The following is a 19,973-nucleotide window of genomic DNA, read 5'->3' on the forward strand; positions in this document are numbered from 1 at the left end:
GACCCGGCCCGGGGGCCGTGCATCACACGCGGGCGCGGGCCAGCGCGGCGAGGAAGGAAGAGGAAGGAAGCGCTCGGGGGTTCGGGGCCGCCGCGGTCAGACCCGGGCAGCGGGAGGCCAGGGCCGCCGGGGGTCCAGCATGAACCAGAGCCGCTCCCTGCACTGACCGGCACTGGCTGGAAAATGAGCTCAGGTCCCCGTGGCCTTGGGGTGTCAGGGGAGGGGCGCCGCCTTCTCCCGGGAGGCACTAGGGAGCCACAGAAGGCCTTTGAGGGAGGGATGCTGGCAGTCCCTGCGGAGGATAAATTCTCTGAGTTTGGATTTTTTAAAAAATGCTTGGTGTCTGCAGGACAGCCTTGGCTTTGGTCCCAGGAAAGCTGTCTACCCAAGGAGGAGGAGGCAGGCGGATAGGACTGCTGCCCCCAAGGTCAAGGTGCTGCTCACGTTACTTGGGGGGGGAGGGGGGCGGGGCGGGCACGGGTGGGGGCGCAGACAGGAGGGAGGGGAGGGCTGGGGGACAGAAGTTCCCCGTCTAAATAAAGAAAGTGAAACTGGTGGTGGCCCTCGCAGGTGCGTCTTCTGTCTTCACTTCCTGCTATCGGTCAGCTTCCTGAGGCCTCCAGAGGGGCTCTTCCCAGGAAGATCAGAGCCGGAAGGAAGCAGGGCGGAACCTCGGAAAGTCCCTGACTCGGGAGCATCACAGTTAACAGGACTTGGAGACAGTGCTTTTCTCTCTGATAAGGGCGAGGCTGGAGACCTGAGCTTAGTCTGAGGGTCCAACGGGCTTGCGGAAGCGGGAAGGAGACGGGATATCCAGGCTGGCCCAGGGCAGGGCTTCTCAGGGTGGGCAGTGCTGGAGAGATGCTGCCTGTGGGAAGCCCCGGCTTGGGGGGAAAGGGCTTGCCCGTGGGATGAGTCACCTCCGCCCCAGGACAGAGGGAGCAGAGGGCAGAGTCGGGGTGGGAGGTCAGGTGGGAGCGGCCGTCAGCTCGTCTTTATTCTGCAAGCGCTTCACGTGGGAGTCGCAGGGCCCCACAGCAGTTCCTCTGGACTTCGGACCTGGACTGCTGTGTTGGAATCTCATCTCCACGCCTTCCTAGTTCTGGGCCAGGCCTGCGGTGTCCAGGTTCTCTCTCGAACATGTGTGACATGAAGACTAACTCTTTAAAACACACCTGGGACTTCCCTGTCCCAGTGGTTAAGACTTTGCCCTCCAACAAAGCGGGTGTGGGTTTGATCCCTGGTCGGGGAGCTAGGATCCCACAGGCCTCAAGGCCGAAAAAACCAAACTTAAAACAGAAGTAACATTGTAACACACTCAATAAAGACTTAAAAATAGTCCACATTAAAAAAAAAACCTTTAAAAAAGGGCCTTCCCTGTATTAAATCCAGGGGCTCCAGTCCACCCTTTCCTCCTCCGTGCCACTCCAACTCACTCAAACTTCTTTTCCTACATTACATGCGAAGTTCAAAAATTCGCTTCTGTTTCTATATTTTCAGTGTGAGCATATATTTACAGGGGAACAAGGAGACTTGTAAAATCAAAGATGTCCGTTTTCTCAAGCAGAGCCCACCGGACTCCTGCTTAAGGAGGGCAGAGTATGAAGTATGATGTCTTCCGGGGAACAGAGGGTGGGACAACATGGTCCTGTTTGCCTTTGATCATTTCTAGCGCGGGGTCACTGCTAGTCGGCCTCGACTGAGCGAGTTCACTTGCACTTTTCACTTTCACACACTGGAGAAGGAAATGGCAACCCACTCCAGTGTTCTTGCCTGGAGAATCCCAGGGATGGTGGAGCCTGGTGGGCTGCCGTCCGTGGGGTCACTGCTAGTCGGCCACGACTGAGTGACTTCACTTGCACTTTTCACTTTCACACACTGGAGAAGGAAATGGCAACCCACTCCAGTGTTCTTGCCTGGAGAATCCCAGGGATGGTGGAGCCTGGTGGGCTGCCGTCTGTGGGGTCACTGCTAGTCGGCCACGACTGAGCGACTTCACTTGCACTTTTCACTTTCACACACTGGAGAAGGAAATGGCAACCCACTCCAGTGTTCTTGCCTGGAGAATCCCAGGGATGGTGGAGCCTGGTGGGCTGCCGTCTGTGGGGTCACTGCTAGTCGGCCACGACTGAGCGACTTCACTTGCGCTTTTCACTTTCACACACTGGAGAAGGAAATGGCAACCCACTCCAGTGTTCTTGCCTGGAGAATCCCAGGGATGGTGGAGCCTGGTGGGCTGCCGTCTGTGGGGTCACTGCTAGTCGGCCACGACTGAGCGACTTCACTTGCGCTTTTCACTTTCACACACTGGAGAAGGAAATGGCAACCCACTCCAGTGTTCTTGCCTGGAGAATCCCAGGGATGGTGGAGCCTGGTGGGCTGCCGTCTATGGGGTCACACAGAGTTGGACACGACTGAAGCGACTCAGCAGCAGCAGCAGCAGCAGGTGTTTCTGGGAAGTGTGTGCCCCGGACTTACTGCAGGAGCTCTTCTCCTTAGGATGGAGAACGTGGAGGGAATCATTCCTTATCACAAAGGGGCATCCTGGAGGCAACTAGGAGGTCTCGCTTGGCTCAGATCATTCTACGTGGAATTCCTGAAGCCACATTCCCACATTCCTACCTGCTTCTTCCATCCCCAACTCACCTGGAAGCCACGGAGGTGCAGCTGAGGTTGAGAAACAAGGCGTCCTGTTCCTTCTGAACTGAGCTCATCGGTTTAGATAGGCAGGCGCGAGCTAACCGTCTTGCAAGGAAAGCAAATTTTCATCAAACTCCAATGTACTTCTCCACACTGTTCTCCTTCTCTCCTGCATCTTGGACTAAAATAAAACAATGGAGGTTCAACAAACATTTGGATGAACATAGTCACTTACCTTGAAGACCACTTCGACTGCACAGCTGTTCCTTTCTCCCCCCACCTTGTCCAATTCATCAAGCCAACTCCCATTCACTGCTCAAATACAATTTATTTCTATCCCAAGTTATTCCAAAAAGGAGTTGTTGTGGCTGACCAAAAGAGCAAAGCCTAGAGAATGAATTCAAATAGGAAGACAGATTGGAGGAAAAAAACGAACATTCATTCCAGTTCCTGCAAGAGAGCCTGATGCCTGATTTGTTCTGCTGCTCAGGGTGGGAAATGCCTGGGTACACTTCTCTTTTTGATCAAGGAAAAGGATACATTGTGATTTCTGTCTTCAGGGAACTAAACTTGGAAGGAGATTTCTTTTGTGGTGTTTGTTGGACAGAACAGACACTGTCTTGACAGTAGCTTGGGGTCAAGTCAGATTTTTTTCGAAAAGAAATTCACATGACTTGTTCCTGTAATGACTTTTGGTAACCGCTGGAAACCATCACACTGTAGATTTGCTGGGAGATGCTGATTCAACGTGGGCATTTGAAAGCACACCGGTGGAAGCTCAGACTGGCAAGAATTTTTGGAAGCAAATGTTATTTCGTCATGTATTGGCCATTATTTTATCTGGCATCTTTGAAAATGTAAACATTATGTCGTCAGCCAGGTCATTATGATTTTTAATAGGATGCCATTAGGTGAATCCTGTGACATACAAGTGGGGACTAAGGAGGAGCCGGGAATGTGGTCATCTGGACACGAGTCCACTGAATCTAGTGCTCATCCAAACTCCTGATTCATCTATGCCATGCCTCTTTTCAGGCTTCCCTCGTGGCTCAGACGGTAAACAATCCTCCTGCAATTCAGGAGACCTGGGTTTGATGTCTGGGTTGGGAAGATCCCCTGGAAAAGGGAGAGGCTACCCACCCCAGGATTCTTCCCTGGAGAGTTCCATGGACAGAGGACGCTGGCAGGCTGCAGTTCATGGGGTCAGCTGCAAAAAGTCGGACAGACTCAGCGACTTTCACTTTATGCCTTTTTCACAGTTGGTTAAGTGAGGCACACAGGAGGTGCTTAATATAAAATGTGTGTGTGTGCTTAGTTGTTCAGTCGTGTCCAACTCTTTATGACCCCCTGGATTGCAGCCCGCCAGGCTCCTCTGTCCATGGGGATTCTCCAGGCAAGAATACTGGAGTGGGTTGCCATGTCCTCCTCCAGGGAATCTTCCCAAACCAGCGATCCAATCCAGGTCTCTCGCATTGCAGGTGGATTTTTCACCATCTGAGCCACCAGGGAAGCCTTAATATAAAATGGTAAGCTATAAATAAGAAATCAAGACCAGGAAGGAGTTCCCTGGTGGTCTAGTGGTTAGCACACAGTCTCACCCCAACCTGTTGAGTCAGAATCTGCATTTTTACAAGGTCCCTGGGGAACTGCTATGTGCATTAAAGTTTCAGAAGGTTGAAGAGTGGACTCTGGGGAGCCCTGAACAACTCTGACCGGGGACTGGGATTCCCTAAGGTGATGAGTCTTGCCTGACGTCCCCAGTGGGTCAGCGGTTAGATCTGGAATCAGCATCCAGGTGTCCTGAGTTCTAAGTATATTCCTTCTTCCCACCCTACCTCGTCCCCTTCATCTGGGAAATGAGGACGTTGATGAGACCCTTCTTAGGGTAGTAAACTGGGGGGTGATGAGGGTGGCCATCTGATTTATCCTCCGAGCAAGGTCACCTTAGAGAGTGCCAGAGGCACCAGGAACTTCTTCAGGCTGACAGGCAACAGACTCAGGTGGTCACTCTGTACACCTAAAGTTCTCTCCTAGTTGACAGAGCCCTCTCACAGATGTTAAGCAATTTAAACAGCAGAAATGTCCAGTGACCAGATGATCTTAACATTCTATCTTTTCAATAAAATCTGATTCTCAGGGAAACTATACATGCACACAATCTCATAATAGACAAGTCACCATCTGACAACTGAGAAAACAGAAAGCCTAAGTCAACAAATAAAAGAGCGGGGAAACAGGTTTGCCAATTATGAGATTCTGAAATCGTTCTGCTCCCCCATCCCCGTGGGTCTGGGAGCCCGGCTGAAGCGGGGCTTTCCCGCCGTCCGTCATGCTCCTGGTGGCCTCCTGGCTGGGCTGACGTCACATCTGCTGGCTTTCCGCCAAGTCATTTCCCGATGAGTCAAACAGCCCTATTCTAGCACTTCAGCCTGGAGCTGAGATGTCAGAGCAGCTTGGCAGGAACTCTGCTCTTCCGCTGGGATGGGAACCCGATTATCTCGAGCCCGGTTTATTGACTGCGCCTCTGATGGCAGCTGCCCACATCCCCTCTCTGCCACGGCGTCACCCGCTGCCCTTGGCTGCCCAGCTCTAGGCAAGTCCCCATTTTTCCAGGAACACTGCTGCTAGACCTGGGAGGGCTTGCCTTTCAGACACTGGGAGCTCGAGTCGCCCATTTACAGATGAAGAAATTGAGGACAGGGGAGGGAAGTGGCTGTCAAGATGAGACTGCTTTCATTCATTTTGTGCTCTTTCTATTATCCTATCTTTAATGACACTAATACTAGTAATGGTTACAACTGGCACCCATTGATTGGCATACTGTCTATCACATAGTCATTCCCATTTCACAGAGGGGTTAAGTAACTTGCCCAGAGTCACACAGTTCGTTGGTTAGTAAGTAGCAGTGTGGAGATGTGATCCCACATAATCTGACTTCAGATCCTATTCTCTCACCTCCATTGACTACTCCAAGAGTCCTCACATTATTCTGGAAAGATATAGGACTCAGACGATGGGTGTAATGGAGCCACTAGAGATGGTAATTTTTAACAGTCTGCCAAAACACATGAGAAACTGTGGTTTATCTGACATTCACCACTTGTCAGTCACGGTTCTAAGTGTTTTTAAAACATTTTTAAATTTTACATTGGAGTATAGTTGATTTACAATGTTGTCTTTCAGGTATGCAGCAAAGTGATTCAGTTATACGTGTAAATATATATGTCCATTCTTTTCCAGATTATTTCCCATTTGGGTCATTATAGATTATTGAGTATAGCCTTTCTTTGTGACCCATGAACTGTAGCCAGCCAGGCTCCTCTGTCAAGGACTTTTCCAGGCAAGAATACTGGAGTGGGCTGCCCTTTCCTGCTCCAGGGGATCTTCCTGACCCAGGGATCGAACTTGAGTCTCTTGCGTCTCCTGCATTGGCAGGCAGATTCTTTGCTATTGCGCCACCTGGGAAGCCCTCGTTAACATTCTCTGCTGTATACGGTAGGTCCTTGTTGACCATCTATTTTATTTATATATGTTAGTGTGACCTGGGATAACCACGGTGGTGTGATCACTCACCTAGAGCCACACACCCTGGAGTGTGAAGTCAGGTGGGCCTTAGGAAGCATTACTACAAACAAAGCTGCTGTTGCTGCTGCTGCTAAGTCATTTCAGTCGTGTCCGACTCTGTGTGACCCCATAGACGGCAGCCCACCAGGCTCCCCCGTCCCTGGGATTCTTTACAAAGCCAGGGGAGGTGACAGAATTCCAGCTGAGCTACTTCAAATCCTAAAAGATGATGTTGTTAAAATATTGTACTCAATACGCCACCAAATTTGGAAAACTCAGCAGTGGCCACAGGACTGAAAAAGATCAGTTTCATTCCAATCCCAAAGAAAGGCAATGCCAAGGAATTCAAACTACTGTACAATTGTGCTCATTTCACATCCTAGCAAGGTAATACTCAAAAATTCTTCAAGCTAGGCTTCAACAGTACATGAACTGAGAACTTCCAGATATACAACCTGGATTTAGAAAAGGCAGAGGAACCAGCAATCAAATTGCCAACATCCACTGGATCACAGAAACAGCAAGGGAATTCCAGAAAAACATCTATTTCTGCTTCATTGACTATGATAAAGCCTTTGTGTTGATCACAACAAACTGTGGGAAATTCTTAAAGAGATGGGAATACCAGACCACCTGACCTGCTTTCTGAGAAACCAGTTTGCAGGTCCAGAAGCAACAGTGAGAACCGGACATGGAACGATGGACTGGTTCAAAATTGGGAAAGGAGTACGTCAAATCTGTATGTTGTCACTCTGCTTATTTAACTTCTATTCAGAGTACATCACATGACATGCCGGGCTGGATGAAGCAGAAGATTGCCAGGAGAAATATCAACAACCATAGATATGCAGATGACACCACCCTTATGGCAGAAAGTGAAGAGGAACTAAAGAGCCTCTTGAAGTAGTGAAAGAGGAGAGTGAAAAATCAGGTTTAAAACTCAACATTCAAAAAATGAAGATCATGGTATCTGATCCAAGCACTTCATTGAAATAGATGGCAAAACAATGGAAACAGTGTCAGATTTAATTTTCTTGGGCTCCAAAGTCACTGTGGATGGTGACTACAGTCGTGAAATTAAAAGACGCTTGCTCCTTGGAAGAAAAGCTATGACAAACCGAGACAGTGTATTAAAAAGCAGAGACATTCCTTTGCCAACAAAGGTTCATATAGTCAAAGTTATGGTTTCTCCAGTAGTCATGTATGGATGTGAGAGTTGAACCATAGAAAAGGTTGAAGAACTGATGCCTTTGAACTGTGGTTTTGGAGAAGACTCATGAGAATCCCTTGGACTGCAAGGAGATCAAACCAGTCAATCCTAAAGGAAATCGACCCTGAATATGCATTGGAAGGACTGATGCTGAAGCTCCAATACTCTAGTCACCTGATGTGAAGAGCTGACTCATTGGAACAGACCCTGATGCTCGGAAAGATTGAGGGCAGGAGAAGGGGGAGGCAGAAGATGAGATGGTTGGATGGCATCACTGACTCAAAGGACATGAATTTGAGCAAACTCCCAGAGACAGCAGAGGACAGAGGAGCCTGGTGTGCTGTCGTCCATGGGGGTCACAAAGAGTTGGACATGACTTAGTGACTGAACAATGAGTGTGGGCTTCCTGGTGGCTCAGCAGTAAAGCATCCACCAGCATTGTAGGAGATGAGGGTTTGATCCCTGAGTTGGGAAGATCCCCTGGAGGAGAAAATGGCAAGCCACTTCAGTATTCTTGCCTGAAGAACCCCATGGACAAAAGAGCCTGGGGGGGGGTGACAGTCCATGGGGTTGCAAAGAGTCAGACATAGCACGCGTGCATACACACACACACACACAAACACACACTGTGTGTGTGTGTGTTAATTCCACATTCCTAATTTTATCCCTCCCCACCTTTCCCTTTTGGTAACCATGTGTGTTTTCTATGTCTGTGAGTCGGTCTCTGTTTAGTAAATCAGTTTATTGGTATCACTCTTTTAGATTCCACATATGATATTTGCTAAATGCTTTTCACATGTATTAGCTCAGGTATCCTAAAACCAAAACCAAAACTCCCCCTCCCAAAGAAAAACTCACAAGGAAGGAGCAGCAATGTCACCGCCGAGATGGGGAGAACGAAGCAGAGAAAGGCCACATAACTGGCTTGAGCACAGCGAGTGGCATGTGGGGTTCAGCGCCAGCCCACCTGCAGGGGAGCTGCGTTCCTCCCCGCTAACCGCGCGACTGCCGGTGCACCGGCACACACGCCGACACACAGACAGGTGTCACTTTCCGTCCACTCACTTTTCTCCAGCAAGACGAGGGGCCAGACGCTCTGAAAGTTCAAGCAGCTTGCTAAGGCCCGTGCAGGGAACTGGTGGCAGCCCAGCCAGGGATCCAAGTCCCGGGGCGCACTGTTGACGCCCCCGAGCCTTGGTGCTGGGTCCAAGCTCGCCCCGGGCCACAGAGCATCCCGGCGCCCGTGGCCACAGAGCATCCTGGCGCCCCGGACCACAGAGCACCCAGGGCCACAGAGCATCCAGGCGCCCGGGGCCACAGAGCATCCTGGCGCCCGGGACCAGAGCATCCAGGCGCCCCTGACCACAGAGCATCCAGGCGCCCTGGACCACAGAGCATCCAGGCGCCCGGGACCAGAGCATCCTGGCGCCCCGGGCGCCCCTCACCTGCGGCGCCCCAGGCCCGCCGGCCCGCCAACGCCCCCTGGCGCCAGGTGGGCGCCAGCGCAGCGCTCGCCCGGCGGGCGCGGCGCGCAGATTGGCTGCCGCGGATTCGGGCTCCCGGGGGCGCGGGTCGGGGGCGCGGCGGGCAGCCTCGCGCCGCCCGGGCTCGGGGCCGCGGGCGCGCTCTCCGGGGGCTTCCCCCTTCCGTCCCATGCGTCCCGGTGCTGAGTCCCAGGGGCCAGGATGACCATCCGACACAAGGCCAGCAGTACAGGCCGAGGATGGCGTTACTGCAGAAGGTGAGCTTGGTGCCATCCGCCGGGCCGGGGAGGAGCGCGGGGACCACCTCGGGGAAGTGCCAGCGGGGACGGGGGCAGGGCTGGGGGCGGCCTTTGTGGGGTGGGGGGCGTCCCTTGTGGTCTTAGTAATCGCAGTATCTAAGCTTCCACGCCTCCTCTTGGTCCATGTTGGACTACGCGGGCCCGACTCGTGAGGGTGTCTACACGCCACACTTGCTCCGAGAAGGTTCCAGTGACCCCAGTGACCCACGGGGGGAACCTGCACAGGAATGCATCTGGCACTGCGCCCCTTTCTTTCCCTGGATCGGGCCCCAAGTCCCTACAGCCACTTCCGCGCATCGGACTGCCCACCGGACACTATAAAGATAGGTTTGATTACTGTCCCCATTTTACAGGTAAGCAGGCTGAGGCGAGTAAGGACCAACAGTGGATGGAAGAACTGTCGGTGTGGCACAGCAGCCTCCCTACGACGGTAGGAACATAATACAGTGTCTGGGGGGAAGGGGCTTCAGAGTCTCCTCCAGGAGTGGGGGAGGACCGTGGAGAAGGGCGCCTTGAATGTGAGACCGAACGATGCTGCATCAGGCTCTGCTGGGCCCAGGAGAGGCAGAACGAAGACCCAGGTGATGCGTCTTGTCTGCAGGGAGCCCTCTCTGGTTGGTGGGAGCTCCCCCTGGCTGAGATCTCCGTGGAGAGTGCCAGTCACCTAATGTGAGAAGCATTGTGAGCAGTGGAGGGTGGGCGGGATGACTGCAGCCATCCCTTCTGATACTTTTGGTGACTGCCTGGATTCCTTGAAACATTTGTGGTCACAGTTTGGTGAGCCGGAATCTGAGAGTGGTTGTGCCAGGCCTGCCTGAGGGGTCAGACAGGCCACTGATGACCTCGTGTTACAGCTGGGAAGCTGTGGTCTGGTCATCTCTGTGTGTCTGCGTGTCTGTGTGTTGTGGGAGGGGTCTTCAGGAAGGATGCATACGGAGCACAAAGATGACGGGCCTGGAGAAAAGGCCACGGCAATGGCCTCTGTGGAGCGCTTTAAAGTCTAGGCAGGTTTTCTGTTGGTGGTGGACAGTTTCTGCTTAAGAAAAGGAGATCAAGATCGCTCTGAGATCCTAGGTGTCAGTCATGTATATATGTATATTTCTTTTTTTTTTGCACTTCGGATTAATAACTTTTTTATATTAGTATTTTTTATTTCCCCATCTTAGTTGTGGCATGCAGAATCATCTAGTTGTGCATAGGAACTCTTTAGTGGAGGCATGTGGGATCTAACTCCCTGACCAGGAATGGAACCCAGGCCTCTGCATTGGGAATGCAGTCTTAGCCACTGGACCACCTGGGAAGTCACTGACTATAACTTTTTAAAGGGAACCATTTAAGCGGTTCCTTTAGAGTTTGGTTGGCATTGGTGGGTCCTCTGGAGCCTGGTTATCTCTTGGGAACTGTGTAGGTTTCTGGCCCTACAGGATGGAGGAGCAGAGACTGGGACAAGGACACTGTCATGTCTTGTTACTGTTAATAGTAAGTCACTTCAAAGCTCCCCTTGAAAGAGGTTTGGGCCAAAACTGCCTCATTAAGAGATTCTGTTACTTCAGTAACTCAGTCATCGTGAATAAAGCTGAAAATGTTTCTTGTATTCTATGATGTCAGGGCAAGTTTCCAGTGACTGTTACTTCATGCACACACAACATTCTTGAGTAATTCTTAGCAACCTTCTATTTATCTGAGGAAACGTTAATCATGTTTTACTAAAGTAGGTCCTTGAACAAATTTCCTAGGTTTGTCATTAAGAAGCCCTGAATTGTTGAATCTCCACTTGGAACAATTTGTATTTTTCCCGTGTAATTGTTTCTATGTTTTATAAATAATACATTGATAACACTGGCTCAATATTGAGACGGTATCTATTCATGATATATGTAGGAAGAAGGGCAAGGAGGGTTCACTTCCTTTTCCAAATGTTAATGGTTTGTAGTACTTCATTATTTATGGACTGATTTCTCAATCATCTGTAAAACTGAAACCATCCTTACGGAAATCCAGTCAGATGATTTTCAAAACAGAAGTTCCGAAATGTCGTTTGAGAAGTGAGAGTGACTCTTGCACAGGTCTGTGCTCAGGTGAATGCTTTATGTCAGCGTCCCCCAAAAGTGTGTTCTGGGAAAAAACCGCAGTTGGTGGTGGGGAGAGGGGTGGCTATTAACAGGGTGTTACCCAAAAGTCTCTGAGGTCAAATGCTTGAAAAACCACTCGGCTAAACAAAGTCAGGTGAGCTCCATTATTGCAGAGCTTCTCAGGACAGTTTAATATTCTATCTTAAGATAGAATAAGAGACTGGAGTTCAGATCCCAAGCTTAACTGTCCGTCTTTTATTGTCCCCTCAGGAACACACTGTGTGAAAGCTTCTTTATGTGAAATATTCCCCAATGCAGTCTTACGGTGTCAGAGAAGGTAAATCTGGTTCACTGAAGAATGCATGCCACAGTAGTCACACTCAACAGGCCAGGGTCCCACAGAGGAGGCCAGGATGACACAGGAGGCCAGGGTCCCACAGAGGCGGCCAGGGTCCCATACAGGAGGCCAAGATGACACAGGGCAGGGTCACACACAGGAGAGGGTCACAAAGTAGGTCAGGGTCACACAGTAGGACAGGGTCTCACAGTAGGACTGGTTCACACAGGAGGCCAGGATGACACAGGAGGCCAGGGTCCCACACAGGAGGCCAAGATGACACAGGACAGGGTCACACACAGGAGAGGGTCACGAAGTAGGTCAGGGTCACACAGTAGGACAGGGTCTCACAGTAGGACTGGTTCACACAGGAGGCCAGGATCCCACACAGGAGGCCAGGGTCCCACAGGAGGCCAGGATGACACAGGAGGCCAGGATCCCACAGAGGCGGCCAGGGTCCCGCAGAGGAGGCCAGGGTCCCATACAGGAGGCCAAGATGACACAGGACAGGGTCACACACAGGAGAGGGTCACGAAGTAGGTCAGGGTCACACAGTAGGACAGGGTTTCACAGTAGGACTAGTTCACACACAGGAGGCCAGGATGGCCACTCCCACGCTCCTCACAGCTGAGGGCACTCGGCCCGGGCGGTCAGCGGTGCCGGCGGCCAGCCGCTACCCGGAGGAGGAAGCAGCCGGGTTCCGAACGGGTCGCCCCGCCAGGCCCACTTCCGGGCGGGGGCTCGGTTCTGAGCGCCCGGCCCGCGCCGCGGCGGGGGTCCTTCCGGGGCGCCGGCAGGGCCTTCCCCCGACACCTGCACGCGTGTGTCTGTCACTTGATGCGTTCTACACGCGCGGCCGGTCCGACACGGCACGACGAGCCCCAGCTCGCGTCCTTTTAGGTCGGCTTTTCACCCTTCTGGTCCACGAACCAGTCGCCTCGAGGGCTTGCAGCGAGGAGACAAGTCCACAGCGCTGGGGGTCGAGGGGCCGACCCCGGGAAGGGCCCCGGGAGCTGGGGGGCCACCCACCCTCACCGGCGCGCCCCGCCCGACCTCCGGCGGGCGCAGGGAGAGGCCGAGCCGGAAGCGCCGCCGCCGGAAGGGGCCGAGCCGGAAGCGCCCGCCGCCGGAAGGGGCCGAGCCGGAAGTGCCGCCGCCGGAAGTGCCGCCGGCGGAGCCTGCGCTTCCTCTCTAGGACGGGGGCGGCGCCCTCGGCTCTGTGGTCCGGGCGCGGCGGGCGGCGGGGCGCTGCGCGGGGCCCTTCCCTGCCCTTTGGCACCTGTGCGGCCTGGCGGCGCGGCTGGCAGCGTCGGGAGTTGCCCTCGTCACGGTGTTAAACGTGGAGCGGCGGGAAGGCGCCAGGGCCCCGTTTGTCACGGCGCGGCCGTGGGGGCTCTGTCGACGTGGAGTCTGGCGCCCGTGCGCTCGCGCGAATGCTTCCCTTTTGTTTCTTTACAGCGGGCTCACCCTTGAAGTAACTTTTGGGCCTGCAGCCCGGCCTGGCCGCTGGACCCGCGGCTGCTCTGTCCCTCCGGGTTCGGCCCTCCGGCGCCCTGGGTCTGCGGGGCGGACTGGCACACCTTCCTTCTCTTCCCCGCGGGGCCACGGGTTCGCCTGGGTTCACAGGCTCCTGGTGGCACCCTCTTCCTTGGATTTTCTGGTCCAAGGAGAGAATGGCTGCTGCTGCTGCTAAGTCACTTCAGTCGTGTCCGACTCTGTGCGACCCCACAGATGGCAGCCCACCAGGCTCCCCCTTCCCTGACACTGGAGTGGGTTGCCATTTCCTTCTCCAATGTGTGAAAGTGAAAAGTGAAAGTGAAGTCTCTCAGTCGTGTCCGACCCTTAGCGACCCCACGGACTGCAGCCTACCAGGCTCCTCCGTCCATGGGATTTTCTATGCAAGAGTACTGGAGTGGCTTGCCATTGCCTTCTCCGAGGAGAGCATGGAAACTATACAAATACAGAACCTAGGAAAAGTAGAATTGTCTAGGCTTAAAAAACTTCGCAGCATCCAACACAAACAAGGGCGTGGTGAAATTAGTTCATTCTGGGCAAACGAAATGTAAATATGCAGTCTTGCTGAAAAACTCCTTGGCGTACAGTTACCAAAAGCCACTGAAGGAGCTTAGGCTCTGACCCACCAGATACCGTCTGTGGAGGATTCATCCTGGGCCGACAATCAGAGAAGTGGAGGGGGAGAGACACGAAAACCTGGGTTTCTGAAGTGATCCTCTCATGAACGTCTGTTGCATTTGCTTGCCCAACACCCAGTTTTCTTTGTTCCAGTTTTAATGTGATGATTTTCCTGTGGAAGCCAGCTAGCTCTCAGTCGTCTGAGGTGGGCACAGGACCCAGGCACGTGCCGGGTAGGAGCGCGCCAGCACGTCAGAGGGGTGAAGTGTGAGGTCAGAGGCTGGGCTGCCCAGGCCCCCGGCCTGGGTGCCACCTCACAGGGGCACAGAGAACTCCAGCTTATTATTCGTCGTCTGTACTCATGTACTTAAAACTCAAGGTTTAAGAAAAACCTTGTTTTCAGTTGTAGTGCAGTTGATTTACAACGTTGTGTTCACTTCAGGTGTACATCAGTGGGTCAGCTATACATAGGCGTATATCCACTCTCAGATTCTTTCCCCATGTAGGCCATTGCAGAGTATTACATAGAGTTCCCTGTGCTATACAGTAGGCCCTCGGTCATCTCTTTCATTGCTTTTCTTTCTATTTTGTATTGGAGTATAGCCAGTTAACAGTGTTGCAATGGTTTCAGGCGGCAAAGGGACTCAGTCACGCACACACATGCGTCCATTCTCCCCTAAACTCCCCTCCCGTGCAGGCTGCCACAGAACATGAGCAGAGTTTCCTGTGCTGGAGAGCAGGTCCTTGTTGGTTCTCCGTTTTATATGTAGGAGTGTGTGTATGTTAATCCCAACCTCCTAGTTTAACCCCCACTTTCCACTGTCTTTACTCTTTGTTGACTGGGGATTTTTTTTTATTGGCGTATAATTGCCTTACCATACTGGGGGCATTAATAACAGACGTCTGCTCCGAGACTGTACTGCACGCGTGGGGAATGGGCAGTGCAGACCATCACGATTTCATATCAGCGTGCTCTCTTCAGCTTTCTGTTGTTTCCTTTTCGTTTTTGCCTCCCACGTGGTCCCACATCATGCACTGCATTACCCCAGAAGTTTATTTTACGCCTTTTTTTTCCTACTGGAGACACCCTCAAGGCAGGACCATGTCTTCCGTGCGTGCTCAGTCGTATCCACCTCTTCCCAACCCCATGGCCTGCAGCCCACCAGGCTCCTCTGTCTGTTGGATTTTTTTTTTCCAGGCAAGAACAAGAGAGTGGGTTGCCATTTCCTTCTCCAGGGGATCTTCCTGACCCAGGGATCGAACCCTTGTCTCCTACTTGGCAGGCAGATTCTTTACCACTGAGCCCCCTGGGAAGCCCACCCCAGAGATGGTGCTCGGTCAAGTTTGTCAAACAAAACTGAATACTCTGTGGCACAGAGCGGAGAGCAGTGGAGCAATGAATGAACACGTAGTGCATCCTAGAGGAGAAACAACAGGAAGTGGTGAAACCCGCATGAAACTGGAACAACTTCCTTACCGAAAACAGCGTGACCCCTGGAGACTGCAGACTATTTCTTCCTGCCCTGGACTTGCTCTCAGATGGAGGGCAGGTGCTGGTGATCAGCAATCTACTGGTACCTGAGACTGGCTTTCTGAACGACTGCTGCTTTTTTTCTGCCTTAAAACCCATTTCTTCTCTTGGGGACTGGCAGGAGAAATGACCACTGCCTTCAGAGAAGTCAAATCTACCCTCAAGATATCAGATATTGCCCTGTGAGCCCAATAGTCAGGTGCAAAAGTTCACACACATGATGCAGAGTGGAGAGTGAGCCTCCTTAGGCACAGACAAGATGGACCCCGTTAGCCAGGAAAACCCCTTTTCTTAAAAAAACAGTTAATTGTATTCATCTATTTGTATTTGTTTGTGGCTGTGCTGGGTCTTCCTTGCTGTGCGGGCTTTTCTCTAGTTGCAGAGAACCAGGGCTCCTCTCCAGCTGCAGTGCCCAGGCTTCTGGCTGCAGTGACTTCTCTTGTGGAGCACGGGCTCAGCTGCTCTACAGCATGTGGGCTCTTCCTGGATCAGGGATCAAACCCGTGTTTCCTGCGTTGGCAAATGCGGATTTTTTTTTTTTTTCTTTTTTACCACCGAGCCACCAGGCAAGTTCCCAGAAAACCCTTTCTCACGGATGATTGCCCAGCCTCCCGTGGTGATGCTGGGTGAGTGACATCACCATCTGTTTCTCTGCTGAACAGGACTCACGTGGAGCCACATGGTCTGAGACTCAGTAATTCTTAGAGGTGGAACAGACACAGCACTGAGCGTGGTGTAGACCTCATTGACCACACCCAGCACCATGGCCACTGAAGCTGTGAAGATTCCAGTGCCTCCCGGCTCCCTGGTCCATGAAATGACCTATGTAGTTTATGGAATAGTCTAGTCGCGAGAAAGTTTTTCACCGAATCTTTATGCAATAGTGCCCTAATTCAGATTTTGCTAGCTCTTAGCAAGCTTCGGTGCTACAAAATGAACCCAGCAAATACAAAAGGACCTTCCCCTCCCGTCCAGGTGCCGGGCACTGACGGCACAGCACTAGGGGCGTTGACTCTGCGGGAGTCGGCGATGCCACAGTCAGCTCTGCCGCCTGCCAGGACCAAAGCCCAGAAACCGCTGCTCACAAGCTGCGGACTGACCGTGTCCTTGGCGAAACTCACAGAATAGGAGGGCTGTAAGGTGTGCAGCAGTTATCTCCCCCCAGATCTGCGTGGAAAAAATGCCACGTGGGTGGCACCTACTCCATGCTGAAGGAGCGGGGAGGAGGGAGACATGAGCAGAATATGCGACAGGGGAGGAGATTCGGAGGGGAGAAAACCCACCGCGTGCTGGAGAAAGAGTAAATCAGGGCTGGTGAGAGGGAGACTCCATGTCGAGGGGCAGTCAAACTACAGCTGACAATTCAGATCCGGCCAGACTGGGAGAGGATGAGTGTTTTCAGGGAGGAGGGAGGTGATGGGAGCCACTGAAGATTTTTAAGGAAGGGAGGGGGCCTTATAAGAGCAGGACCTGACGAAAATTATTTTTCTGACCTTGCACTTTAAAAAATTGAGATATAACTCACATACTATAAAATTCACCCTTTAAAAGTATACAGTTCAGTCATTTTATCTGTTCACAAGGTGGCGCAACCATTACTACTGTCTAATTCCAGGACATTTTCATCAGCCCCAAGAAGAAACTCAATATTCATTAGCAGGCACTCTTTCCTCCACTAAATATTTGTACTTTTTACAAAACACCAAATTTGTTTACCTGTAAAGTGACTTGAATTTTGAACCCAGGAGGGTTTATGTGTTCCAAACATAAAGAGGAAAACGGACAGTGGCTTTTCTGAAAAACAAGTGGCTTTTCCAAGGTTCTGTTGATATAACCAGACATTATCTATCTCTATCCATCCATCCATCTGTCCCATCAATGTTCTATCTAACTATTCTATCTTTCCATCCATCCATCCATCTATCCATCCACCTACCCAGAAAGAGAAGAGCGAGTGAAAGAGAGAGAAGGCAGTATTAGAGCCACACATGGGAGCACAGAGCGTGGGTGGAGCTGATCCTCACACCTAGTGTCTGGGTGACATGGAAGCTCTGGGTGTTAGCAGACAGGTCTGGCAGGGATCATGTGTTTACCTGCGGGCACCTCCTGTATCAGCCGTCTTCCTGTACGCTTCCAGACACTGCCATTCCTGGGGAATCCAAGAGAGGGCAGAAGGCGCAGAAACATGGAAAATCCCCAGCTCTGGAAAGCCCTAAGGAGGACCATTGCTTTCCACGGCCCTCTGGGCTCTTCTCCGGGGACAGAAGTGGCAGCTGGAGCCCAGGGCTGTGGAGCCTGAGCCACCCCACAGGCAGGGGCGGCATCTGAGCGTCAGGAGCAGGGCTCCCTCTTGCCCCGCCCCCATCCCCGTGGCAGGAATGGTCGGGGCATGTCCATGATGGCATCCGCTCTTCAGCCACATGGAACCTTGGGCTGGCTGGTCGAAGGGCAGTGGGGCCTCGATTTGTAGGGAGCACTAAACCCCACCCTGTCAGCCTTCTGGCTGACTGAGCTGTGTATTTTCCTTCATGTTAGAGTCTTGAAGTCTCAAGACTGGAGAGTAAATCTGAGTTCATCCAGCCCGACTCTTTCTTATTACTCCTGAGAAAACGGAGACTCAGAGAGATTATGTAACTTGATCAAATCCACCTCTCCTACTAATCGAAGTGTCAGAAAAGTGGGGGTGGGGGGGCTGGGGGGTGTCAGCGAGAGGGACAAAGGCCACAAGGAGACTTTAGGGGTAACATGCTCCCTGTCTTGACTGTGGGTGTAGCTTCCTGGGTGGATACCTACACCGAAGCCCATCAGGTTGCTCACTTTAAATTCCTGCAGTTCAGTATGTCAGTTCTCACTCAATAAGGCTGCTGGAAGAGTCACACGACCGGGGAGAGGCAGGGCAGGGACTAGCCAGGGGGTTCACGCTTCCCAGAAACCCAGCGCTGCCTAAAAACCAAAGCCTATTTCAAGTCGTGAAAATGCCTTTTCCCATAAAGTCATTTTTCCCTTTTTTAAAATTAAAAAGATTATTTAAAAGTTGAAGTGTGTTGCCAAACTATTATATAAGTTACAGGTGTGCAGTATAGTGACACAATTTTAAAAGTTACACTGGAATGGTAGTTACTATAAAATATTGGCTAAATTCCCCGTCCTGTGCATACATCCTTGTTTTACACCTAATACTTCGTACCTCTTACGCCCTGCTTCTCCCCCTTCCCCCTCCCCGCCCCCGCCCCTTGTCTTACCTCCCAGCGAAGTCCCATCCTGCCTAAGGGCCACAGAGCATCCAGGCACCCCGGACCACAGAGCATCCAGGCGCCCGGGACCAGAGCATCCAGGCGCCCTGGACCACAGAGCATCCAGGCGCCCGGGACCAGAGCATCCTGGCGCCCAGGGCGCCCCTCACCTGCGGCGCCCCCGGCCCGCCGGCCCGACACCGCCTCCAGGCGCCAGGTGGGCGCCAGCGCAGCGCTCGCCCGGCGGGCGCGGCGCGCTGATTGGCCGGCGCGGATTCGGGCTCCCGGGGGCGCGGCGGGCAGCCTCGCGCCGCCCGGGCTCGGGGCCGCGGGCGCGCTCTCCGGAGGCTTCCCCCTTCCGTCCCGTGCGTCCCGGTGCTGAGTCCCAGGGGCCAGGATGACCATCCGACACCAAGGCCAGCAGTACAGGCCGAGGATGGCGTTTCTGCGGAAGGTGAGCTTGGTGCCATCCGCCAGGCCCGGGAGGAGCGCGGGGACCACCTCGGGGAAATGCCGGCGGGGACGGGGGCAGGGCTGGGGGCGGCCCTGTGGTCGGTGAGCGCCCCTTGATGTTATCGAGTGACTGTTTGCCGTGTGTGTGTCTGTCTGTCTGTGTGTCTGTGTCTCTTAGTCTGTATCGGTTAGGTTGCCCTGTAACCTGTTTATATTGGAGAGTCTGCAGCGGGGCGATGGTCGGCTGGAGGCTGAAAACAACCTGTTACTCAGGAGAGGAGGCGCCGGAAGACAGTTTGGCGCGGCTGGGTCATTTCTGAGACAGTCTCCAGACATTGTTGGAAGGCACCCAGAAAGGAAATGAACATGTTTACAGTTTTCCGATTCAAAGCGGCAGTATTTAAAGTGTGTGTGTGTGTGTGGTTAGTGTGTACACACAGAAATGGTGTGATTTGTAAGCTAGAGAGACACCCTGCTTCCAGCATCTCTAGGTTGCTCATTCAAGTGTGTGTATTCGTGATCCTCGGCTCTGGGTCAGCCGCAGAAGTCAGGACCCTCCTGTTGCAAGGGTTTTCTCAGACCAGGTGGCCAGGCACTGGGTGTCCGTCCTGGGGACTTGTGCCAGGTGGAGAGCATCTTGTGGGGTGATGTATTTTGGATGAAGTGGCTCATTTTGTTCTAGGCTCTTGAGATAACTGGTATCGGAGGAGGTTGGCAGAGGCTTCCGTCCTGGGTCACTCGCCCACGCCCCCTCCCATCTGCAGTGAAGTGTCCTCTGTCTTAGGCTTATCCTGAGGAGAATTAGCTGAATCCTTTGTGACGGTAAGAGCCGCCCTGAACCCTTGGAGCTCAGCAACCTATTGTCAAAACTGTCCTGATTTGTCTTGCAGTGTTAACAGCTGGGCAGTTTGGGCTACACTGGGACATTGGTCGCCCTTGGTCCATTAGTTGAGTAAGCTTGTGCGTCTGCCAGGTGTAGAGGCGTGAGGGTACACAGCAGAGGCGCAGCACGTCTCC

At 52.7% G+C, this 19,973-nt stretch overlaps 1 protein-coding gene and 1 long non-coding RNA gene across 4 annotated transcripts in view; both read left to right on the forward strand.

Moving 5' to 3' along the window:
* Positions 1-83: 83 nt before the first annotated feature.
* Positions 84-1,308, forward strand: LOC148774790 (uncharacterized). Its single transcript, XR_016035423.1, has 3 exons — positions 84-193; positions 350-433; positions 571-1,308. It is a non-coding gene; the product is annotated as an uncharacterized LOC148774790 (long non-coding RNA).
* A 7,637-nt stretch (positions 1,309-8,945) lies between these two features.
* Positions 8,946-19,973, forward strand: part of RGS9 (regulator of G protein signaling 9) — a 61,324-nt gene continuing 50,296 nt past the window's right edge. The window contains exons 1-2 of one of the 3 annotated variants that reach the window (XM_055408761.2): positions 8,946-9,155; positions 9,551-9,627. In XM_055408761.2, coding sequence (XP_055264736.2) covers positions 9,586-9,627 — 42 coding nt within the window. In that variant the 5' untranslated portion in view covers positions 8,946-9,155; positions 9,551-9,585. Of the gene's footprint in view, positions 9,156-9,550; positions 9,628-18,003; positions 18,958-19,973 lie in introns of those variants that run through there. The other 2 variants (XM_055408763.2, XM_055408760.2) reach the window with 2 other exon arrangements.

The sequence above is a fragment of the Moschus berezovskii genome, chromosome 20, assembly GCF_049115385.1.
Source record: "Moschus berezovskii isolate FMDL1 chromosome 20, NW_MosBer_1.0, whole genome shotgun sequence".
Lineage (NCBI taxonomy): Eukaryota > Metazoa > Chordata > Mammalia > Artiodactyla > Moschidae > Moschus > Moschus berezovskii.